At 44.3% G+C, this 22,612-nt stretch overlaps 1 protein-coding gene across 5 annotated transcripts in view; it reads left to right on the top strand.

Moving 5' to 3' along the window:
• SGIP1 (SH3GL interacting endocytic adaptor 1) overlaps nt 1–22,612 on the top strand; it is a 278,616-nt gene that overhangs the window by 157,662 nt on the left and 98,342 nt on the right. For 2 of the 5 annotated variants that reach the window (XM_051999483.1, XM_051999485.1), the window contains exons 5-9: nt 3,052–3,076; nt 6,615–6,686; nt 9,889–9,945; nt 17,207–17,261; nt 18,160–18,335. In XM_051999483.1, coding sequence (XP_051855443.1) covers nt 3,052–3,076; nt 6,615–6,686; nt 9,889–9,945; nt 17,207–17,261; nt 18,160–18,335 — 385 coding nt within the window. Of the gene's footprint in view, nt 1–3,051; nt 3,077–4,002; nt 4,087–6,614; nt 6,687–9,888; nt 9,946–17,206; nt 17,262–18,159; nt 18,336–22,612 lie in introns of all 5 variants that reach the window. The other 3 variants (XM_051999484.1, XM_051999486.1, XM_051999482.1) reach the window with 2 other exon arrangements.

Here is a 22,612-nt window from a genome sequence, read left to right as displayed (position 1 = left end):
TATTCTTTCAAAATTATATTTATTGGGGCAGTTAGGTGGCTCAGGGGATAAAGCACCAGCCCTGAAGTCAGGAGGACTTGAGTTCAAATCTGGTCTCAGACAATTAACACTTCCTAGCTGTGTGACCCATTGCCTCAGGAAAAAAAAAAAAAAGTTGTGTTTATTTTGCATGTACATTTATCAGTCAATCTATCTATTGAGCATTTACTATGTACTATGTGCTGAGCACTGTCCTGGGTGCTAGAGACACAAAGACCAAAACAATGGCCGCTGCCTTCAAGAAGCTTCCTTCCCAAAGGGAAGACAACATGTACATAAATGCATGTATGCAAAAGACATAATAGATATAAGTATACCCAGAGGCACGTAAAGCTTATACTATACAACCCAGTAAAGGAAGTTCCCAGCAACCTGGGGGTTCACGTAGAACAAGAAACTTGGGCTAAGTCTGGCAAGAGAGCAGCAGGAGAAGGTAAAGGGTGAAAACACTCAGGACTTGGGGAAGCATCAACACAAAGGCTCAAAGGTGGGGGATAAATCTTCATGTTGAAGGAGCAGAAAGGACCATAAAGTCAAATAATTTTACAGATGAGAAAACTGAGGCAGACAGGGTACCACTGCTAGTAAGTGGCTGAGGTTGCCTTTGAACTCAGGTCTTCCTGACTCCAGGCCCAGAGCTGTCTCCACTGTACCACCTAATTCTCACTCATAGTGAGTGAAAAACTCCCAGATGGAATATTGGGAATTCTATGTTGTCATCCCTTATGGATGTAATCTCCTCCGTGGAATGGATGGCTTCACTCTGACCAGAGATGTCTAGAAAGCATCTTGCATGTTATTCCTTTCTAAAAAAGGAGCCGGGACCAAGTTAAGTTTATATTTCTTAGTAGAAACCACTGGAATTTCTGGAGTAGGAGAGGGAAATGGTCCCACCTGTGTCTGAGGGAAATTACGTCGGTAGCTATGTGAAGAACGGACCACAGAGAACAGTCCTGAGTCGGGCACACCAATAAAGAAGCTTTGCAGTACATCATCTGGGCCATGTAGGTGGGCCATTTGGGAGAGACATGATAGAACCCAAAAAGAGATATAATGACTGATTGGATAGAGTAAATGGGAATAAGGAATTATGGATAATAATAACAGCTAATATTTATATACCAAGCACTATGCTAAGCAACTTTACACAATCCTCACAACACCCCTGGGAGAGAGATGCTATTTTTACACTCATTTTACAGATGAGAAAATTGAGGCAGACAGGACACCACAGCTAGTAGGGATCGAGTTTGCATTTGAATTCAGGTCTTCCTGACTCCAGACCCAGAGCTGTCTCCGCCGTATCACTCCCAAGGCCATGAATCTGAATTCTTAGACAGAATATCGGGAATTCTATGTTGTCGTCCCTTATGAGCAGAATCCCCTTCACAGAACAGATGGTTTCCCTTTCTCCCTTGGCTGTGTGTAGTTCCAGGTACCTGGTTGGTGATTAGAATCTATCTATTGATGCCTTGATTTTCAGAGGCTTCATGGCTAGGCGGTAGAAGAATATGAAATGGTAACTGCGGTTCCAAAGACTTTTTTCCCTTTGTTCTGCTTAAGGTCACCATATGTTTTATTGAAGTCTGAATACATGGTCTAAGAGAGGATTTCTTTTTAAAACCTCATTAAAAATATGCTTTCTTTGCTTGAAATGAGGACAGTCCCTGGGTAAGGTCGCCATATTGAATTTGCCACTTGGGAAAGGATAATTATAGCATTATTCACTTACAGGGAAAGAGGCGAGATGAAGACTATCTGTTTGCATTGCTTCATTTTAGGAAGGTTTTTAATAGCACCATTCTGGCCTAAACTGTTTTGAATTTAGAGTTATCCTAAATAATCCTGCAGCTTGCAACCAAGATATTCAGCAAAGAGATGGCTGCAATGGAGGAATAAGAAGCCATGAAAAAAGAACATCACTGAAGAATTGTAGCTACTGCTAAGACCTAAGGGATAGTTGGAACCTAAAGTTGGGGGGTGGAACTGACCACAAAATTGGAGTCACATTAGGGATTAGTACAGGTTGAGGTGAGCAGTGTTGTGGGGAAGCTAAGGGAGTGGAGTAGTATGGGGAGAAGTTGGATGGGAAGATGACTACATGGTACAGGGGATAGAGTGTTAGACAAGCAGTTAGGAAGGCTTGAGTTTAAATAATACCCCAGGCACTTACTGTGGGACCCCAGGCAAATTGCTTAACTTCTCTTGGCTTCAGTTTCCACATCTGTAGAAAGGGGATAATAGCACCTATGTTATAGAATTGGGAGGATCAAATGAGACATAACATATGGCCAGTGCTATATAATCATTAGCTATTACTATTTGAGAGAGAGAGAGACAGAAACAGATGCAGAGGAGGGGAGAAAGAGAGAGGGAGGGAGGGAGAGAAAGAGAGAGAGAGAGAGAGAGAGAGAGAGAGAGAGAGAGAGAGAGAGAGAGAGAGAACGAACAAAAAAGACAGGGACGGGGAGATAGAAAGACAAAGAGAAAGAATATAGTGGGAAGGAACAGGCAACAGAAAAAGCACAAGATTCAGAGTCAAAGAATTGAATGCAATTCTGCTTTTTGTTACACTTGTATAATCTTGATTCATGTGATGTAATAGTTAGAATCTCAGATAATCTGGCTTCAAATCCCACTTCAGACACATATTGGCTGTGTGACCCTAACCAAGTTAGTTAACCTCTCCCTGCCTCAGTTTCCTCATTTGGAAAATAACAGGTTGGAATCAGTGACCTCCAGGACCCTTTCCAGAAACACATTTCATGTTCCTTTGGACTTCCTCTCCCTCTCTGGGCCCCAGTTTGCTATTGATGGAGGGGGGTGGGGACCAGAAGATATCTGAGATTCCAACCAGCTCTAAATCCAAGCTTCCTCTTGATGATTTCACCTCAGTGGCCTGATGGGAATGACAAATAAACAAAAACTCATCCAGTTTAGAGCTCTGTTTTGTTCCAATCTGCCAAAAAATATTTCCTTCTTCTAATTTCTGTCACTCTCTCTTTGTTACAGAGGCTCGCCAGATAGGGATGGAATCGTAAGTATTCAGTAACTTCTCAGTAGGCCTGTGTTTGGATGTTTGCTGCATTTTTTAAAAGTTTTCTTCTGTAATGATAACCTTTAAGAGATTATTAGACCTTATCTCTATTTTTTAATATGTTAATTGTATCAACCAATTCCTGGCCAAGTGAGTGTTAGGGAATATAGCTTTTATTAACCTCACCTAAAAGCCCCAGAAGGTAATAAGGAAGGAAATTAAGGAAGAGCATGTAGGGCCAAAGTCTGGGCAGCTCATCCAGGGGATGTTCACCATCCAATGCGAGTTCTTTCATACTGAATTTTCTAAAGACCTTAAAGTATAAGAACACTTTCTGCAAACAATGGAGGTCACAGGTGAATCTGGGAGCCCACAAGGTGGAGAGCCTAGATGTGGCTATACTTTCTAAGTTAAACTCAGAAGCAGAGCAAGGTTGTGAAATCATTTGTATCTTGATGGACGGCCTTCAAGGCTAAAATGTGGCTATCCCCTGGATTGAAAAACACCTCTCAGGCCTTCCTGGCGGCCAGAATTCAGGCCAGGAAAGGCGTCTGTGGACACAGGTGTGGACTTGCTTTGAGTTGCACTTAAGTGCCTTCTTCCAAAATGATTGCAATCTAAATCAGAAGTCAATTTGAAAGGAACAGCTGTTCTGAAGTGGACCCACATCAGGCAGAGTGTTCTTTCAGAGTGGGAGCTAAAATAAGCCCGAGAGTTTAAAGAAATGTTTAAAAAGTCATAAAGGCTCTTTTTCAAAAATGGTACCCGCGTGGAGGTGTTGATTACAGCTTTGGCAGGAATTTTCCCCATCACATGACATGAGATACTTAGCCCTTTGCATTAGTGTTGGTCTTGCCATGAACTGTTAAGAAACAAAATTGCAACGACTCGACATTGGGTAACACTGTAATCAAGGCTCTATTCAGCAGGGGAAAAAAAAGACCCAGAAGACCCAACTTCTCCTCAGCCCTTGCTTCTGGCTCAGAGCCCTCTCCTTAACTCTGTTTCAGGTACTCTCTACCTCTCTCTCTGTGTCTTCTCCCTGTTTCTCTGTCTGGAGTTTCGCGGGTCCTCTCACCTCCCCTGCATTCTGTCCTTTGCAAGGCTCTGTTTCATTTCCTCTGGCTTCTTCTCCTGCTGCTTCAGGGCTGGCGGCTTTCTCTTGCTTCTCCCAGCTTGGCCCTTTTTATCTCTGATACAAAGTGTCATTGAAATGGGGGCAGATTTCTATACAGTCAAGCAATCAGTGAGTATAAGACTAGGTCACATTAAGGCCATTATTCCCTTCCAGGTCCCTCATGCACAAGAATGATTTGTTAGAAATCAACTGACAAGCATTTATTAAGCACTTACTGTGTGCTGGGCACTGAAAATGTGAAAATGTAACAACAGTCCCTGTCTTTAAGAAGCTCATATTCTGAGAGGGCTTTTAAATAATTTAATGGTTGCCTAAGAAAAGTCAGTCTGGATTCTTAATGGAAAAGGAACTTAATTCAAATTTTCCCCTTGAGTATATAGATTATGAATATATAGACTCCTTGATTATAGAGACAGTCTCTCTTTTCCTTGCCTTCTCAGCACTTAACAGTGTCTAGCACATAGTAGGTGCTTAAGAAATGTTTATAGTCTGATTTATCTGAGAACAAGAGAAGTTTGGGTCCACAAGGTTTCTCTGGAAATAAGACAAAATTCAGCTCTACAGACAAACTTTTCAGAATGATTAGCTAGCTAAAATCATAGGACAAAACCCCCATGGTTCTTTCCCTTCTTGCCCCCGCCCCCATCCCATATGCACTCCTCCACACCCTCACCCTTTCCCCATCACCAGCAGGCTTCAGAAGTCAGCCTCTGCAGCTGGTATTTTGTCAAAGTTGAATCAGTACCAAACCCGAGTTGTTTATTCTGAATTCGGTTGTTATTGGGGTTCGACTGATTTAAGTTCAGGCTTATTTCTATCAAGACACGAGTGGTCTGGGTAGTCACATCAGTGGTTTGGTGATTTAATTACAACACGGCTGCCAAGATGGGAGCAAGAAATCGGGGTTCGACGTAGCGATTCTCCGAGATGAATAGAAGCCGATGTGTTTCTGAACTGGATCCTGTCTTAGACTAGTGATAGGTTATTTCATTAAGAAAAGTGTGATCTTAGCAATGGGGGATCCACATCCTCTTCCTCAGCTGATGGCTTCAATGTCTCTGAAAAATGCATCCCTCAGCACTGCACCTTTTCCTCAGCCTTCTCAAGTATAAGCAAATGGAGCATCCAGGCAATTACCAGCCTCACGCTACAGGTTTTTAGAGATTGTAAGAATCTACCGTAATTGGCACTCTGCTCAGAGACTTTGGAAACGCAGGCTCATTTCCATGGAAATTGAGGGATTCAGAAATAGGGATTCAGGGTATACATGATAAGAGATGTTTCTTCTGATTTCTAGGGTCTGTATGTAGAGGCAAATGTGTGCAGAGGTAGACTTATTTCTTGGTTGGGTAATCACAGTGAATCAGACTCTGACTCTGACTCAGAAAACCATCCCTACCAGACCAAGATATAAAGAGAAGCCCATTTCTGGCCCGGAGGCTGGAGAAGCTCAGTCCCCAGAGAGTCCCCTTGGTGTCAGACTGCATGAATGACCGAGGGCTCTGCTTGGCTTATTGTCAACTGGCGAGTGTATCTACAGCTGTCACTACCATCTGTCTTGGTCCATTCCCTCTCCAACTCAAAGACCAAGTCTGCTTCAAATAGGACCAAATGTCCTTTTTCCTGGTGGTTCCTATCCGCCCCCAAGACTAGCCAGAGAGGTATCACGCCTCCCCTGGAGGGAGATCAGATCTGCCAATGGGGTTTGAATTGCCGGGTCCCCTCCTTCCAGTTGGTGGTCCATCAGCAGTCAGAAAGGAGTTAGGAGTGAGGAGAAAAGGGCGGGGGAGGGAGGGGAGGGGTCCATTGTGAGGCTACCAATCAGGAGCTCTTTCCCGTACCAGAGAAATGTCATGTTTGATAAAATTGTCTCTTTTGGTGTGCCTTTGTGTCTGTTTGTCAGTTAAATGCTGGTAGATAAAGAATTAGATCCGCCCTGAAAAGTAGATGTGTCTCCCTCTCCTCCTCTTCCTCCTCCTTTTCCTCCTCCTACCTCCTCCTTTTTCTCCTTCTCCTCCTCTTCCTCCTCCTACCTCCTCCTTTTTCTCCTTCTCCTCCTCCCCCCTTCATTTTTCCTCCTCTTTTTTCTCTTCTTCCTCCTTCCTTCCCTTTTTTCCTCCTCCTACTTCCTCCTCCCTTCTCTTTCTCCTCTTCCTTTTCCTCCTCCTTTTCCTTCCTCCCCCATTGCATGTCTGCTGAATAGAGCCTTGTTACGGCCCCCAGGTCCCCTTTTGGCTGCAGGGAGTCCTGCCGAGATGGGCGGGCCCTAACATTCGACCTAGCTCTTTTGTTTTTCCTTCTATACCATGTTTGCCAACTCCATGTAATTCTTAATATGTGTCTAAAAGAACAAGCAGATATTTTAACAACTTTTTTCTACGTCAAACCAATCGATTCCAGCATCCCAGCCCACACGAACCACCCTACAATAGCAAAGCAGAGTACGCACGCGAAGGAGGAAAAAAAGTATCGGTAAGGAATCAGATTTTAGTCTCAAGTTTCCAAGGGGTTGTAGAAACAGTGAGTAAAAAACCTAGGCTGGGAAACTCACGGAAAAACCAATTCCATTTGGTGGGAATCTTTTTCTAGATGTGTCCAAACTGGCCGGTGAAAAAGCAACGAAAGGTCAACTCTTAGCCTCTCCCCTGCCCATCCTGCCTATCTACCCACAAATCCCAGGACATTTTTCTAAGGGCTAAGTGTAAGCATTTTGGCTCTCTTGGGTGCTCTGGATGAAGGATGATAAAAACAACTTAAATCTGGCACATAGAAACAAATCTTTAGTACTGATGGAAATGATATCCTGCAAAGGCAAGCCAGAGTTAATTTGATTCTAAAGCAATCTTTAGATCATCAGTAAATCCTGAACCTAAGGTAGCTGAGGGGTGTGGTGGAAAGAGAGCTAGATTTGGAATCAGGAAGAAGTGAGATCCAGCCTCAGCCACTTGCTAGCTGTGCAATGCTGGGCAACTCAGTGTCACGCTCCCAGACTCAGTTTCCCCATCTGCAAAATGGGGATAATAATAGCTCTTATCTCCCAAAGTAGTTGTTGTGAACATTGAGTGAGATAACATATGGAAAATAATTTTGCAACTTGTAAAGCACCATATAAACATGAAAACAGTGAGTTTTCCCTGAATGGTGGACAAGAAGGCCATCCTCAGCTCTGTTAGTTAAACTTTTGTAGGATTCCTATTCATTTCATCAATAGTCAAATTTGGAAAGTGCTTTGAGAGCCCTAGATAAAACTGATTAATCTCTGAGCTCTCCACAGGAAGCACAGAAGACAATTCCTGTCGAGGCTGGCTATTTGGGGAGGGCTGTGTACCTTTAAAATGCTAACATTTGGGTTAGATTTCCCCCTTTGGCCATTTGCAAACTGGGAAGAGAGTTTTTTCCCTGTGAACACAGCAGTCTTAAGAGTTTCCTACCATCCCTTCCCAAAACTTAGGTCCTTCCTTTCTCCATCTTTTATTTCCATGATCCCTTCCCATAATTCTGCAAGACCCACTTGTCGTTTCCTTAGTGGCTTCCTTCACCTGCAGAGTGCAAAGGGAGCCAAACCGAGAGCTTGATTTTTCTCGGGTTTCACCCTGGGAATAGGGCCTACCCAGGCACTAGTGCTGTCCCTGGATGGCTGGTTTTTGTTACTGAAAATTAGAGCCTTTTTTATAGGAAGTTACCAAAATTATGAAAACAAGCTGCCAATTCTTCCAGCAAAGCACTGTGTGTGTGTGTGTATGTGTGTGTATGTACATGTGTGCACATGGGTGTGTAATGAACACATGTTGCATAATTTAATTGTTTTTTTGTGGCTGCTTGTTTGTGTCTCATGTTTGTTTTTAATTAGTTCTATTTTTGCCCCAAACCCTTTCCTTTTATTGGGTTTTGTTCCTCAACCTCTTTGTTGGTTTCCATGGAAACTGCAAAATGTTTCAGTTAGCCTAGACCTGATTGAATCAAGACCTATGGCTGCTGATAAAAATCTGGGCTTGTGGGCAGAAAGGCAAATCTACTATTTACCATGATCCCCAAATGGGAGCCGGGTTGGGTTCGGAAAGGGGACGGGTTATCCCGGAAGCAAACTTCCCCGTGGCCCCGGGTCTCACCTTGGTTCCCCGAGAAGCACTCAGGAACTCCACGGTCGTTCCAGAGGAAGGCAGGCTGGACAGACACAGTCTATCTCCCAGTCACACTCGAGGGTGGAACCATGTGTCTGGCCAAAAGTTCTCTGGAGCCAGATCGGAATTTTCCAAATTTTTCCAACTGAGGATATTTCCAAATTTTTCCAACTGAGAATATTTTACTTTATTTTCCATGTTTATAAACAATAACCTAAAAAGCCCACTGTTTATATGGGATGTCTGGGGTTCAGCAACTCTGATCATGATGTCAGGAAACATGGTAATTAGATTGAAAGGAGCTGAATTCAACTCCCATCTCTTCCACTTCCTGTGGGATCTTTGACAATTCATTCCACCTCACTTTGACTCAGTTGTACATTATAGAGACTGGCTTCTAAGTTCCCATTCAGATCTGCTCATTTTATTATCCTTTAATCCAATGACCTCATAACCCATTAGGTTCTACTTGTACTCAGGAGCCCTCTTGGAGATGGCAGTGGGTCTCTAACCAGTGATCCCATAGACAGGTTCTAGACAGCTGCACATTTTGTTATCCCCAAGAGGTTGAGTGGCTTTTGTTTAATGAGTGCAAAGTACAAGGGCTGAGCCTCAAACCTCGGTTCTCCCACTTCCCAGCTTGGCTCAGGGGGCCCGTTATTGCTCTGTGTCCAAGAACGTGGCTCCCTCAGTGGACGTCCTCCCCCTTTTGTGCCTGTGTGATGCTCTCACGGGAAATAGGGAAGCTTACTTCTTCCATTCCGATTCCTTCCCTCTCGTGTCTGAGTGATTCTTCTCTGTCTATAAGGGTGCCCTGGGAAGAGCAGGGGAAACCTCCAAGACTTTCCTAGTCCTGATGAAGTAGCCATGGGGCCAGCACATCAGTGAGGAAAGGGACACGGTGAAAGTAATCAGAGTTACTCCTCCTCCAGTCTGTACAAGAGCTACTCAAAAGCAACAGAGTGGGATATCTGAACTAGTGTACTGCAAAGTGCGCAGAAGCGTTTGCTAATAAGTGCTAGTTATTACTCTTTCTCCTCCTAAACTTTGACAGAGGTTCGGCTCAATAGTGAAAAAGTCGAAAGGTCAAAATGAATGGATAATTAATTAAAATTAAGTGGATAATACTCTGCAAAAACAAGTTGAAAACTTAGGTTAGAACTCCCATTTTGGAAAATAAATAGGTCTTTGTGAGCCTCTAGTGTTGTATTTAGAATGTTAGATTCCATTTCTAGGAGCTACTCATCCGAGCCCACTTGAATCACCATTGCACAGGTGTCCCCGAGTAGCCCTCCTATTGACAGAATTTCCCAGACCTTCTGAGAATGGAGCATTAAAACCCCCACCATTGTCAGCCTCCCATGATTCAGTGTCACAGTCAGCTGACCTCGCCATTCAGTTCTGCGTGATTCCCTGGTCAACATCTCCTGAATCTGTCTTTCCCATGCTAGCTTTTGATAATTCATGCCAAGTGCAGATGAGACTTGTGTTGTCTGTTGCCATTTCCCTTTCAAGCGCATCTCTTCTAACACCATTTTCCCCATTTATTACAGAAGAAAAGCAATGGCGCCCCGAATGGATTTTATGCAGAGATTGACTGGGAAAGATATGTGAGTATCCAAAGGGTCATTATCTTGTTACAGAGAGATTGCCCAGGAGAGCAGCTTTTGTAGGCTGGCATTTGGGTTCGGGTATTAATGAAATCCTATCCGTCCCGCTTGGAGGAGTCTGGCCCGGTCCGCTGGCACACGGGCGGCCCCATTATCTGGGGTCTGTGAGAAGCGAAGCTCAAGGCTGACTACTAATAACCAGCTGGACGACTAAAGACAATTCACTTTGCTTTCCACGGATCCATTTTTCCCTTTTCAAAATGGCAGATGTACAGAACCTATTAGAACAAAGGCAGATGAAAGCCATAGAAAATATAATGTGGAAGGCCTCAGGAGACATCACCTGACCCAACTCCCATCCTTTTGCAGAAGAGGCAACTGAGGGTTATTCCACACATGGACTATGTGACGCTTTGAAAATTTCAAGGTATCACATAAGTTAGTTAATGGGTTCAGTTATGGGTTCAGAGATCTTCACAGATTTAGTCACGAGGCATCTTGGATGCCGTCAAGTCTAACATCTTCATTTTACAGATGAGGAAACTGAGGCTCTGTGAGGTTTAGTGACTTGTCTAGAGCCACACATCTGCTAAGTGCCTAAGGTGGGATTTAAACCCAGGTTAGCCCATCTCCAAGCACAGGGCTGTCTCCTCTACTTAGCCATCCATCAATAACTTGTATAAACCGTCTCATACTTTGATGCAGTAGATGGAGTCCTGGAGCTGGCTTTAAATCCCACCACAATGGATAGCTTGCTGTACAACTCTTGGGTAAATCACCTGGATGAGACTCAGAACCTCAGTTTCCTCATTTGTAAAAGGGGACTTTAATAGCTTCAGTAACTACATCACAAGATATGTGACTTTATAAAAAGTGCTTTGCAGACTCTCAAGGTACATACACGCCAATGTCCGATTTTCCTGTCCATCCGCCTTTAGAGTTGACCACGCCGGTCAAACCACAGGTTCACAAGAGGTTGAAGATTCGCTGTTCGCCTCTTTTTTCTGGGCCTCCTAAAGGAGATGATGTGGGCCAGAGCTCAGACTTTCCTCAGGTCCTTCAGAGAAGAATAACTGACTTTTGTATAGAACTTTAAGATTTATTAGATGCTTGACCACAGCTCTATGAGGCAACCCTGGGAGGGAAGTCATGGCCAGTATCCTGCGCTCTCTTTTACAAATGAGGTCACTGAGGCTCAGGAGTGTGCAGGGATAGATTGGAGCTAATTCCCCAGACGATAGATTTAAAGTTGGAGGAGCTTGGGAGCGTCACAGGTCCCTGATTTAGAGCTAGGAGGGAACCCGGGGTCACCTCGTCCAACTTCTTCATTTACAGATTAGAAATCTCTTCAGACTAGAGGCCCTTGAAGGTGAAAAAGAATATGCAGCTAATAAGCCCAGGCTTAGTGACTAAATCCAGCCCCATCACTGCATCTCCCACTGCCCCTCCCCGGCCACACCCCTCACTGCCCCTCACTCCCATAGCCCCTCACTGCCTCTCCTTGGCCATATTCCTTACTGCCCCTCCCTGGCTATATCCTTCACTATCCCTTCCTGGCCACACTCCTCACTGCCTCTCACTCCCATAGCCCCTCGCTGAATACAGCAGATGATTCAACCTTAGTCTCTGACTTGAGGTCCCAGCTCCTTCCAGTACCTCCTCCTGCTTTGCCATCATACCCAAGTTACCACCCTCTGTGAAGTGGGTTTGACTGGAGCATAATTTGAATGCCCCTCATAAAAGAGAAGATGGAGTAGTGGAAAGTTCCTGGCTTTTGAGTCGATCACTTTGAGGTCCACATCCTGCCCTGTTTTACCCTGGACACTTCACCTCACTTTTCTGGGACCAAGATCCCTCCTTTGTAAAATGAGAAGCTTTGATGCTGATTTGGGGCTTTTGAGCCCCCTGAGTCCCCTCCATCTCTACTGCATGGTTGTGGTTTTTCAGTCAGCCAATAAACATGTGTTAAGTGTGCTGAGAACTGCACTACATGCTAGGGATACAGCTATGAAAAACAGAATTTCTGCTGCCCTCAAGGAACTTCTCACCCAGTGGGGAAGGACAGTGGACAAAAGGAAGCTAGAAAGGGGGCGGGTCTTAGGCAAGATGGATAAGTCCAGTGGAGGGCAGCTGGTGGGAAACGAGAATATTAAATAAACAATAAAGGAAGCTGCCTTGTTCTGAAGGCAATCAGAGCTTGTTTCAGGGAAGGGGCCCAATCCGAGCTGACTCCAGAGGGCAGAGCCCTGTACTGCGGCCTCCCTCTCCCTGGAATACCTGCAGTCATGAGGGTGCACCAGCCTGTTCACTCCCTCATCGCTTTGTGATTTAGATCAGGGCTCCCTGAGTGCACTGAGCAGGGTCATCTCAGCTCCTGGGTCATGTCAGGTAGAATGTACCAGGTAAACAGCAAATTCAATTCAACCAAATGAATGATTTTTTAAATTAAGCAACTACCATGTGTCAAGACTGTGCTAAGTGATAGGGATGGAAAAGGAAAAAGCCCCGGCCCTCAATGAGTTTACATTCTAAGAGAGGAATGATCTAGGAGGGACGTCCATTTTTATTTGGACAGGGGAATAGACGTAGCCTTTTCAAAAAACAGGGGCAGAGTTGATACTATTATAGTTCTGCAACCAGAAAACCAGGGGATCTAGAGGGAGATAGTTATGGAGTCGCATGGCAGCTGGGGAGAAGATGGATGACCAGGGAATGGGATAGCCAAAGCTTGGACCAAGATGCAATATTATGGTCCTCTTCTTACACCTGGCATGGAGAGTCCTTGAAGATCATGTCAATGTGGAACAAACTCTACTAGGTCCTACTGGAGAAACTGAGGAGCCTAGGGATACCAAACCATGAAGAGAGTTAAAGACCTCTGGAATTATGGATTTAGAGAATTGCTAGGATGGAAACTCAAGCCACTGATTCATATCAAGAGTTCATCTTTAATTATCGACTTAGGGAGTTGCTTGGGGCACAGAGAAATTGCCTAGGATCACAGAGCCAGGATGTGTCAAAGGCAAAACTTGAACCCATGATTTCCTAATTCTAAAGCTTGGCTTCTATCCACAATACAAAAGGGGGGAAGGAAAGGAGAGAAAGAGAGGGAGGGAGGGAGAAAAAAAGGAAGGAAGGGAGAAAGGAAGGAAGGAGGAAAGGAGGGAGGGAGGGAGGGATAAAGGAAGGAAGGAGAGAGGGAGGAAGGAGGAGGAAGGAAGGGAGGGATGAGGGAAGAAAGGAGGTAGGGGAGGAAGGAAGAAAGAAGGAAGGAAGGAAGGAAGGAAGGAAGGAAGGAAGGAAGGAAGGAAGGAAGGAAGGAAGGAAGGAAGGAAGGAAGGAAGGAAGGAAGGAAGGAAAAATTTTACTCTACCCTCTTACTTATTCATCTCTTGCAAAATCAGATTGAATCCTGATAGAGGCCCTGGGAAACCTCCCTCAATCCTGTTTCTGATTGCTGTTGTTTGAAGTGGGTTGCATAGCTGTCCCTTCTTTCTTCTTTCTTTCCTTCCTTCTTCCCTTCCTCTCTCCCTCCCTCCCTTCTTTCTTTCCTTCCTTCCTCCCTCCCTCCCTCCCTTCTTTCTTTCCTTCCTTCCTCCCTTCCTCCCTTCCTCCTTCTTTCCCTCCTTCCCTCCCTCCCTTCTTTTCTTCTTTCTCTTCCTCCCTCCCTCTCTCCTCAGTCTACTTCTCTTTAAACATCTATTCAATGACAGCCTCCTTCAGAGTAGGAAATTTACCACATGTATCTTTGCTTCCCCATACCTAGCAAAGGACATTGCTCATCAAAGTCACTTAATAAATGCTGCTTTAAGTGAAACAGAAAGGAGCCAGAGCTGGTTTTATTTTTCTCTTCTAATTAGATACACCCCGGGTTATGTATCCTTAGAAACTGTCTCATTGAGCTCAGGACCTTAGAGACCATTGAGTCCTTTCCACCGTTTATCTCCCTTGGACGATAAGTGCTTTTTAACAGCTCTTCCTTAATCATAAGCTTGTTGTTATCCCATCATTTTTTATCCTGTCCTAACTTTACCTTTTCCTGAAAAGGGTCAATGTGACTTCCAAATGGATCCGACCTCGTTCTGCCCGAATCCCTTTGTGCTTTTGTCATGTCTTACCTCCAGTGTCACCTCCTGGCACCTTCCTTGATACTCCCTCCATTAGACAGCCCTTTCTTTATTGAAATTACTATACCATCACATATATATTTTGTGTTTCTCTCTCCATGTTCATGCTTTATCATCCCCAGCGAAACATGGGCTCCTTGCCTGAGACTCTTTGGCTTTTGCCTTTCTATCCTTTATATAGTTCTTTGAGTCTCTGGATAGACCCCCAAGCCTGAGTTCAAAGATGTCTGACCCTAAACCCTCATCTGTAAAATGAAGAGAATGAGAGTACCTCCCTCCCAAGGGGAACCTGAAGATTTGATAGGGTGATATCTATGTCATGTTTAGCATAAAATCTGGTACATCTTCAGTTCTATATAAATATTAGTTATTATTATTATTACAAAGTAGATGCTTAATAAGTATATATTAAACTGTTCAATGGAATTTTAATCCTTTATCATCAAGGCTCTTCTCTTAGACTATGCCTGCCAGTCAGTAAACATTTATTAACCATCTACTGTTTACCAGAGTAACTGAAAAATGTACCTACTGTGTACCAGAGTGACTGAATCCTCTTGGTTCTAAGATGGACCTATTTGTGTTCAGTTCTATTCAACAGTAAAAAGCAAATGAGTGATATTGGAGCCTGCGAGAGCACAGACTTTTCCACTAGGTTTTGTTTCACCAAGAATTTACTTTGTCATTCCTCTCGTTATTGTGTTAATGAGGCAAGAGTAAGGACGTGAACTAGAATGAGAAATGCCACAAAGAATGTTGAAGTCCTGGTTTTAGACATTGACTTCCTATGTGACTATGGGGAAGTCATGGCACTTAACCGAACCTCAGTTCCCTTATCTGTAAAATTAAGGGGCTTCAACGAGATGACCCTCCAAAGTTCCTTGTAGATAGATCTGTGATGCTGTTATCCTGAATTATTTACCCATCTCTGCGTGTGTTTTCCCCTCTAACCAAAACAAGTCCCAGTCTTCTGTACTTTGTAACCAGCAAAATGCCCCAATGAAACACAGTTTTTCCCTGAAATGCATTTAGTCCCAAATGCTAATCAGCTTTCATAGAACTTTCCTGCTCCAATTATGCATTAAACACCAATTAGCCTAAGTAATAAGGGGATTTTATTCTCAATAAATTATCGCATAAATATTGAAAAGCTACATGGGGAGAAATGTTGAAATGCAGATTGCCAGTGGATCATGCTTCCAGGTAAAGGATTAAGCCTCGTGGTCTTCCTTGTGGCCTTTGCCACAGTGCAGATTACTGCAAAGGATGAAAGCCAAGAAATTGTTAGCCCTTCTCTTCTTCCTCCCCTTCTTTCCTCTTCTCCCTCCCTCTTCCTGTTCTCTTTCTCTCCTTTCCCTTCTCTCTCCCCTACCTCCTCATTCCTCTTCCCCTCTTTCTCCTTTTTCTTCTCCACTCTCCTCCTTCCTTTCCTCTCCTTCCCCTCTTTTCCCCTTCTTCTCTTCTTCTTCTTCATCATTCTCCCTCTTCTCTTTCTCCTTCTTCTTTCTCCTCCTTCCCCTCCTCCTATTCTCTTCTTCCTTTCATCCTTTTCTTTCTCCCTCTCTTCTTTTCCCTATTCTCCCTCCTTTTCTCTCATCCTTCCTCCTCCCTTCCTCTTTCTTCCCTCCTTTCTCCTCCTCCTCATTTTCCACTTCTTCTTCCTCCTTTTTTTTCTACTACATGGTACATTCATACCTGATAAGCAGCTCAGTCAGGTTCAGAATTGTGGCTATACCTGACTCTGAAAGGAAGCTGGTCAGCAGGGGGAAGGAAGGGTCAGGACATGTCTTGCGTTGACCCATCTCAAACACTCCTACTCTGAATTTGTCTCCCAACTTTCCTTTTTAAATGTGAGGAACATGCGTGCTAAATTTAAAGAAAAGCCCTGAGAGCAGCCAGGTGGCACAGTGGATAAGACACCAGTCCTGAAGTTAGGAGGACCTTAATTTAAATCTGATCTCAGACACTTAAAACTTCCTGGCTGGGTGACCCTTGACTTAAGTCAAGTCACTTAATCCCCATTGCCTCAGCACAAAAAAAGAAAAGTCCTGGGAGTCAGAGAACCTGATGTCTAGTCTCAATCCTGCCACTAACAATTTTTGCTTTAGTGACTTAAATTTCCTAAAACTGATTTTTTTCATCTGAAAAATGAGTGCCAGATGAGTGCTTAGGTCTCTACCAGCTTTAGAAGTCTGTGATGTGTTTGCTCAGATTCTTGGGTATCCCTAAAAAACGCATTTAATCAAAGGAGGTCAGCATCCTTCTAGCCTTGGTTATACTAGAACGAGAATTCCCAGCCTAACATGTTGGACTTACCCACTCATCTTGAAGCAGAGTGGGGACAGTGGGAAAAGGATGATCTCATCAGAGATTCAGCGCTGGAAGCTCCACGGGGCTGAAGACCAGTCCTGCCCTCCCAAAGCCCCACTTTAATGGATGTGTATATACATGTGTGTATACTGTATTGTTGTTCTGTTGTGTCCAACTCCTCATGACCCCATTTGGGCTTTTCTTGGCAAAGATTCTAGAGTGGTTTTCCATTTCCTTCTCCAACTCATTCTACATCTGGGGAAACTGAGGCAAACAGAGTGACAGAGTCACATAGCTAGTAAGCGTCTGAAATAAAATTTGAACTCAGATCCTCCTGACTCTATGTACGCTCTATGAACTGTGTGCCATCTAGCTGCTTGTATACATGCATAGGTTTACATACAAGATATACACACACATATACACTACAAAACATACATGGAATCAAACAAGGTAATTGTTGGAGGAAACCCACAGCCAGGATGTTGAGGAAAGGCTTCAGGGAGCGGCTGGGACTTGGGCTAAGTCTTAGATGGGCTCCAAGCCCTGAGACCCTGGTGTTCTGGGTGGTACAAATGAAGAAGCCCAGGGTCTCCTCAGGTGAGCATCAGAAGAGGTCTTTGGACCCTCATTTTGTGCAGACAGGTTCGGTGTTATTTATGAACCACTGTTTTGTGGTCAATGTGCTTCCCGTTTCCACTGACCTCCTCCTGCCCAGTTACGTGCACTTGGGACCTTAGATCATGGCCGTAAAGGATGAGAGGGTGCAAGCAGGAGGGCCCGGCAGCCGCCATTTTTACCTGGTCCGTCTTTGTGTTTTGCAGAACTCTCCTGAGCTGGATGAAGAAGGCTACAGCATCAGACCAGAAGAACCCGGCTATATCCTTGCCCCCATTTTAGTCTTTGCCCTGTAAATTAGGGGCTGGTCTAGGCTGGTCCCAAGGAGCTTCCCCTAGAGTACCAAGGCTTAGCCCCGGCCCAGAACATGGTGGGAGCTGGAGAAAGGCTCCCACTGGAGGACAGGGGATCCTGGAGAATTAGAGGGCAGATGGGCATTCACTGGGAGCCGAGTGCCTTGTTCTAGTCTTGGAAAAGAGAGGGAAAGAGTGGGGTGAACCCACTGTGGGAATCTCACATCTTGTGCGAGTCAGATTGTTGGCGACTGTCAGGAAGAGTTCCCCAGGAGGCCCTCCCTGTACCCTCTGCCTCCAAGCAGGCTTCCTGGACTCCAGCCGGGTCCCCCAGAATCCCCTGCGCCTATAGTTGGGTTGTCCTGGGTCTGGACATAATCAACCCAGACCAGCTGAGAGCTGAATGAAGAGGAGGGAATCACTGGGGCTCTCTGAGAGCCCCCACCCTTCCTTGTGGGGTATAGTAAGAGGGAATGGACAGGTTCTGGGTGGGGGGGGAACTGGGGCTGGTCCTGTGCCATCACTGACACAGAGGATTCCCAGTGTGGGAGTCACCCTCTTCCAGCCCTGGCCACCTCCCCTTGTAATTTAGTCTTAGGACATCAGGGTGGGCATGAGAGCCAGAGCCAGTCTGGGGGGTTGAGGGGCAGAATCCATCTCCCTGGTTTCGAACACAGCCTTCCCTCACGTCTGTGCCGTCTCTCCTGGACAGCAGTCAGCTTTGCCGTAGCCTTCAGGTTTGCCGAGCCCTTTGCCCGTGTGTTCCCGTCCTCCCCCACAATCCTCCGGGTGGTAAGGGCCCCGTTACACCATCTCAGCCTCCTTGCCCCCGCCACTGGCTCGTGTTCTCTTTAACTGTGATCTACCTACCAAAGGAAAGCACTTTTATTCTTCAAGTGAATCGGAAGAGGAAGAAGAATCCCACAAGAAGTTTAATATCAAAATTAAACCTTTACAATCTAAAGACGTCCTCAAGAGCGCGGCCACTGTGGACGAGCTGAAGGCGTCCATAGGCAACATCGCGCTCTCGCCGTCGCCAGTGGTGAGTGTCCCCACCCTCCCCGGCCTCGGCTGCGGCTCCCACCAGTCTCTGGGGTTTCTAGGAAGTCCGTAAGGTTGGGGGCTCCCCTGAGTTCCTGATGCGTGTGAGGGAGGTGATGTGTGATAACTTGTGTATGATACTTGTGGGATGTGTGTAGTGATCAGGGATGTCGGGGTGTAGCGCATGTACAACGTCTGCTTCCTGGGGTGATGTGGGATGCGTGGAGTACGTGGGCGGGTGGTATGGATGTGGAGGTATACATGTACTCATTCGTGTGTAACATGTGCAGGGTCACGTTGTGTAACATGTACTGTGTGTGTGAAAGGGATACATGGGGAGTGAAGTACCATTAGAATTCTCCATAGATATCGGCCATCTTTAACAGCATTGTGGTTATCAATCCGAGCTGTTTGGAGTCTTAGGGCTGTTTAAGATCTCAATGGGTGTGGGGGCCCTGACTGCCACCGAGAGTGTGGGAGAACAGACTTTCTTGGTTGGTTTCCTGTGGATGCTGAAACAGCAGCTAGAAAGCCCGAGGCAAAGTGGCTTTTGAAGCCATAGTTGCCATTAATAGCAAAAGAAAGCTCACACCTTTTCCACCCTATTTTTCTTGTCTCCTTTTTTCACCACTTCCTAATTTTTCTTCCTTCAATATTAAACCTAAAAATAACCCGGAGGGAGGGTAAGAGAGCCAAAGGAACAGATTTAATGTATAAAAACCTTTAAAAATGTCTATTTCTGTGCCCCAAAGTTAAATAGTACCTCTCCTCACTCCTCAGAACTGATTATGCAGCGATGATGGACTCCTAAAGATTTGATTTTCTCCAATATTTCATGATGATGATATTTATGCTCCGTTCATCATCCAGTCTCACATTTCTCCCGCTTATTTCGCAGCACAGGCCACCCCCTCCCTCCTACCAGATCTCCTGAAATCCCTTGTTTGTGAGACTGGCCTATATACCTGCCCATAACGTTGACTTTCCCCTACATTGTCTCCAGTGGGCTAAGCTCCGGAGGACTGAATCTGTAGCATTGTTGTTCTAATTTCTCAGGAGAGATTGGTAAGCTCTCCACTGTTGTCCTCTAAAAATGACCCAAAGAGGAAACAAGCAAGAAAAGAGGTCTTTTTTTTTTAAGCTTTTTTATTTACAAAACATATGCATGGGTAATTTTTCAGCATTGACCCTGCAAAACCTTCTGTTCTAACTTTTCCCCTCCTTTCCCCCCCCCTCCCCTAGATGGCAGATAATCCCATACATGTTAAATAGGTTACAATATATGTATACATAGTTACAGTTACCTAGCCGCACAAGAAAAATCATATCAAGAAGGAAAAAAAAACTGAGAAAAAAAAGTTAGCAAGGTCTTTCAAGATGAGTAGCCTTTTGCCATGTTCCAGCAGAATGAGGTGTTATATGAGGGGCCGATTAATAGATTAATAATAATTAATAAACTGTCCAAACTCTCATGGAGGGTCGGGTAGAATCCTGACCTATCCTTGGAAAATGTTGTTCTTGTTGGCTTAGGACGAGATACATTCATAAAAACCACTTTATATACAGCTGGCAAAATCCAGTGGTAGTAGCCATCAGAATTGTTCCTGGCAGCATTATCATTGTTTACCCTCTAAGTGAGCTCAGGACGGACTTGACTCGCTTTATTCTTGCTCTTTGCAGTTTTCCATCTGCTCCTGAAAACATATTTAGGAAGATCCATATGATATGAAAAAAATAATTTCTGGGGCTTATTTCAGTTCTTGTAATAGTCTAGATATCGGTGTCTTCCAGTCAGAGATATTTACCTTTTAAGGGTCTCAACCAGACAATATTCTAGAATCATTTTGCTTTCTTAAAATAGTTTATAGACTCTTAAAACATTGAGGTAAATGGTCACAAAAAGATTTCTAATTCATTTGCTTTAGTTTATGTTGACCTGAAGCAAGCAGTGAAATATTAACAAGAAAATAGGAAAGGAACCAGGTAGTCCGATGGGCACCTCCGTCCCTGGTGACTGGGGTAAAAGAGGGTAGCATCCTTGCAGAACCACAGCTCTGGATAAGAGCTTCCCTCTAAAAATAGGAGGCTGTCATTGAGACGACAGCTTTCGCCTTGGAAATCTGACTTTCTTTAGAATGAGCAATGTGGAATGGGGGAAAGAGAACTGGCTTTGAGGGTCAGAGGCTCTGGGTTCAGATTTTAATTTCATTACTCTGTATGATCTTAGGAAGGTCCACAATCTCTGTGTGCCTCAGTTCTCTTATTTGTAAAATCTGTAAAATGTCTCTTGCCACCTTCAAAGAGATGGACTTTTATATAGATGGTTACTGGTCTTTGTGTGCCGAAAGGCCCGAAGTCAGTGGATGATGGTGGAGTCCTAGAGCCCAAGGATTCTGACTGGCTGTTTGTTTTCATGAGGAATAACAGGAATGATTTCCACAATTCAGAAATAATTCTGGACTTTTTAAAGAGAAGTGGAAAAATCAACCTGGTCTTTAAGTGTCAAATTACAAGAGGAATCAGGCACACCGTCACAAAGTGTGTATCCTAGGAGAGATCATAAGACATTTTCTCCCTGTCACAAAAGCTGCTGTATTTGCATTTAATGGAAATATAGCACCTGCTACGAGGAGCAGAATTGCCAAGCTGGATATATAAATAGCTTAAACTGAGAGTCTGATTCCTCGCTCCTTTATTATGGATTATAGAAAGATTTTTCACTTAGAGCTTTGGAATTGATTTGATAACTCAACTTTGGCACCTCCGTGCATGGCGTAGGTCTTTGGTGTCCATTATCACTCTTGGGCTTTGGGATTTTAATAGCTGCCTGCATCCAATGAACACCAAAGGCACTATCAAGCGGAGGTCAGTTCGTTATTTCTGTTGTCAAGGGAGAAGTTAAATAGGGAGGATCATCCTTTTCTGGTTCGGAGATGCAGGAGCTTATTGGAAAAGGTGTTTGAGATTTAGGGTTCTCCCCCATGAGTCACAGCTTTGGATCAAAGATTCAGAGACCCTGAATTCCACTTTCTAAAGTTCCCAGAATGCAGTGTGGTACAGGGGAATGATGAATTTGTCATTGGAGGATGAGGTTCCAAATGATGTGTCTGAATCTTGAGATTTATGTGGCTTGAGGCCGAGACACAATGCTGTTTCTTCATCTGTAAAATCATATTATTGACTAGAAACCCCTTCGTTCTATATCTCAGGGTCTTAGTTCTTCATCTGTAAAGTCATATTATTGGACTAGATGCCCTCTTGGGTCCCCTTCAGTTCTATAATCTCTCAGGATCTCAGTTTCCTCATCTGTAAAATGAGAAGACTGAACTAAATGACCTTCTAGCTCGAAAGTTCTGATTTTGTGATTTTTTAAATCATAGCTTTCTTGTTTCTAAATGTGTTTAATGAGATTAATTTGACAAATAGAATAGCTTTCATTATTGAATGAGTAAGTAAATGAATAATTGAATTAAAAAACACATTTACTAAGTGATCATGTGTGTCAAGTACTGTGCTAAGAGATGGAGAAATAAATGGAGTAAAGGAAGACAGTTACTGCTCCCAGTCCAACGGGAGAGACATCCCAGAGACATCCTTAGGTTAATTCAGTAGGTCAGATGATTTTTCAGGAATTCTGCTGGTCCCAGCAGCAGGGTGGATGGGAAGCCCGTGAGGCTTTAGGAGCCAGCAGCAAGGATTCTGGGAAGGCTGGCAATCCCCTATCTCACCGAGAGAAATGGGGTTTTTGAATCTCACTTTAAGCTATAGGAGCTTATAAGCTCCAGGAGCTGACAAGGGGCAGCAGAGGCAGGAAGACTCTTTTGCTTCTCCATGCTGACAGATCTTTCTTCCCAAGGATAAGAAGAGGCAAAGGTGAGGGGACCCAGTGTCCAAGGCTTAGGGTCCAGTGTCAGGCACTGAGTCTAGGGATGAAGTGTCAAGTTTGAGGAACAGCTTTTATTGTTAAAATGTAAAGTGTAAGATAGCTGATGGGATGGAAAGAGGGGTCAGATTATGAAGAACATTAAATGGCTTTAACCATAAAATTTGATATTTGGTCCCAAAGGTAATAGGAAACTCCTGGGGCTCACTGAGCAGATCTCTGATTTAGGAAAAAATCACTTGTACAGTATATACAGGCAGACAGACACACATATAGACATATATCTGGAGACATGAAAAGCAAAAATATTATGGATTTGCTTCTAGAAACAACTAGGTGGTGCAATAGATACAATGGTGTCTGACCTAGAATAAGACACATTCCAGGTGTGTGAC

The sequence above is a fragment of the Antechinus flavipes genome, chromosome 4 (assembly GCF_016432865.1).
Source record: "Antechinus flavipes isolate AdamAnt ecotype Samford, QLD, Australia chromosome 4, AdamAnt_v2, whole genome shotgun sequence".
NCBI lineage: Eukaryota > Metazoa > Chordata > Mammalia > Dasyuromorphia > Dasyuridae > Antechinus > Antechinus flavipes.
The sequence above is the reverse complement of the archived record's forward strand: the minus strand, read 5'-3'. Positions and strand labels throughout refer to the sequence as shown.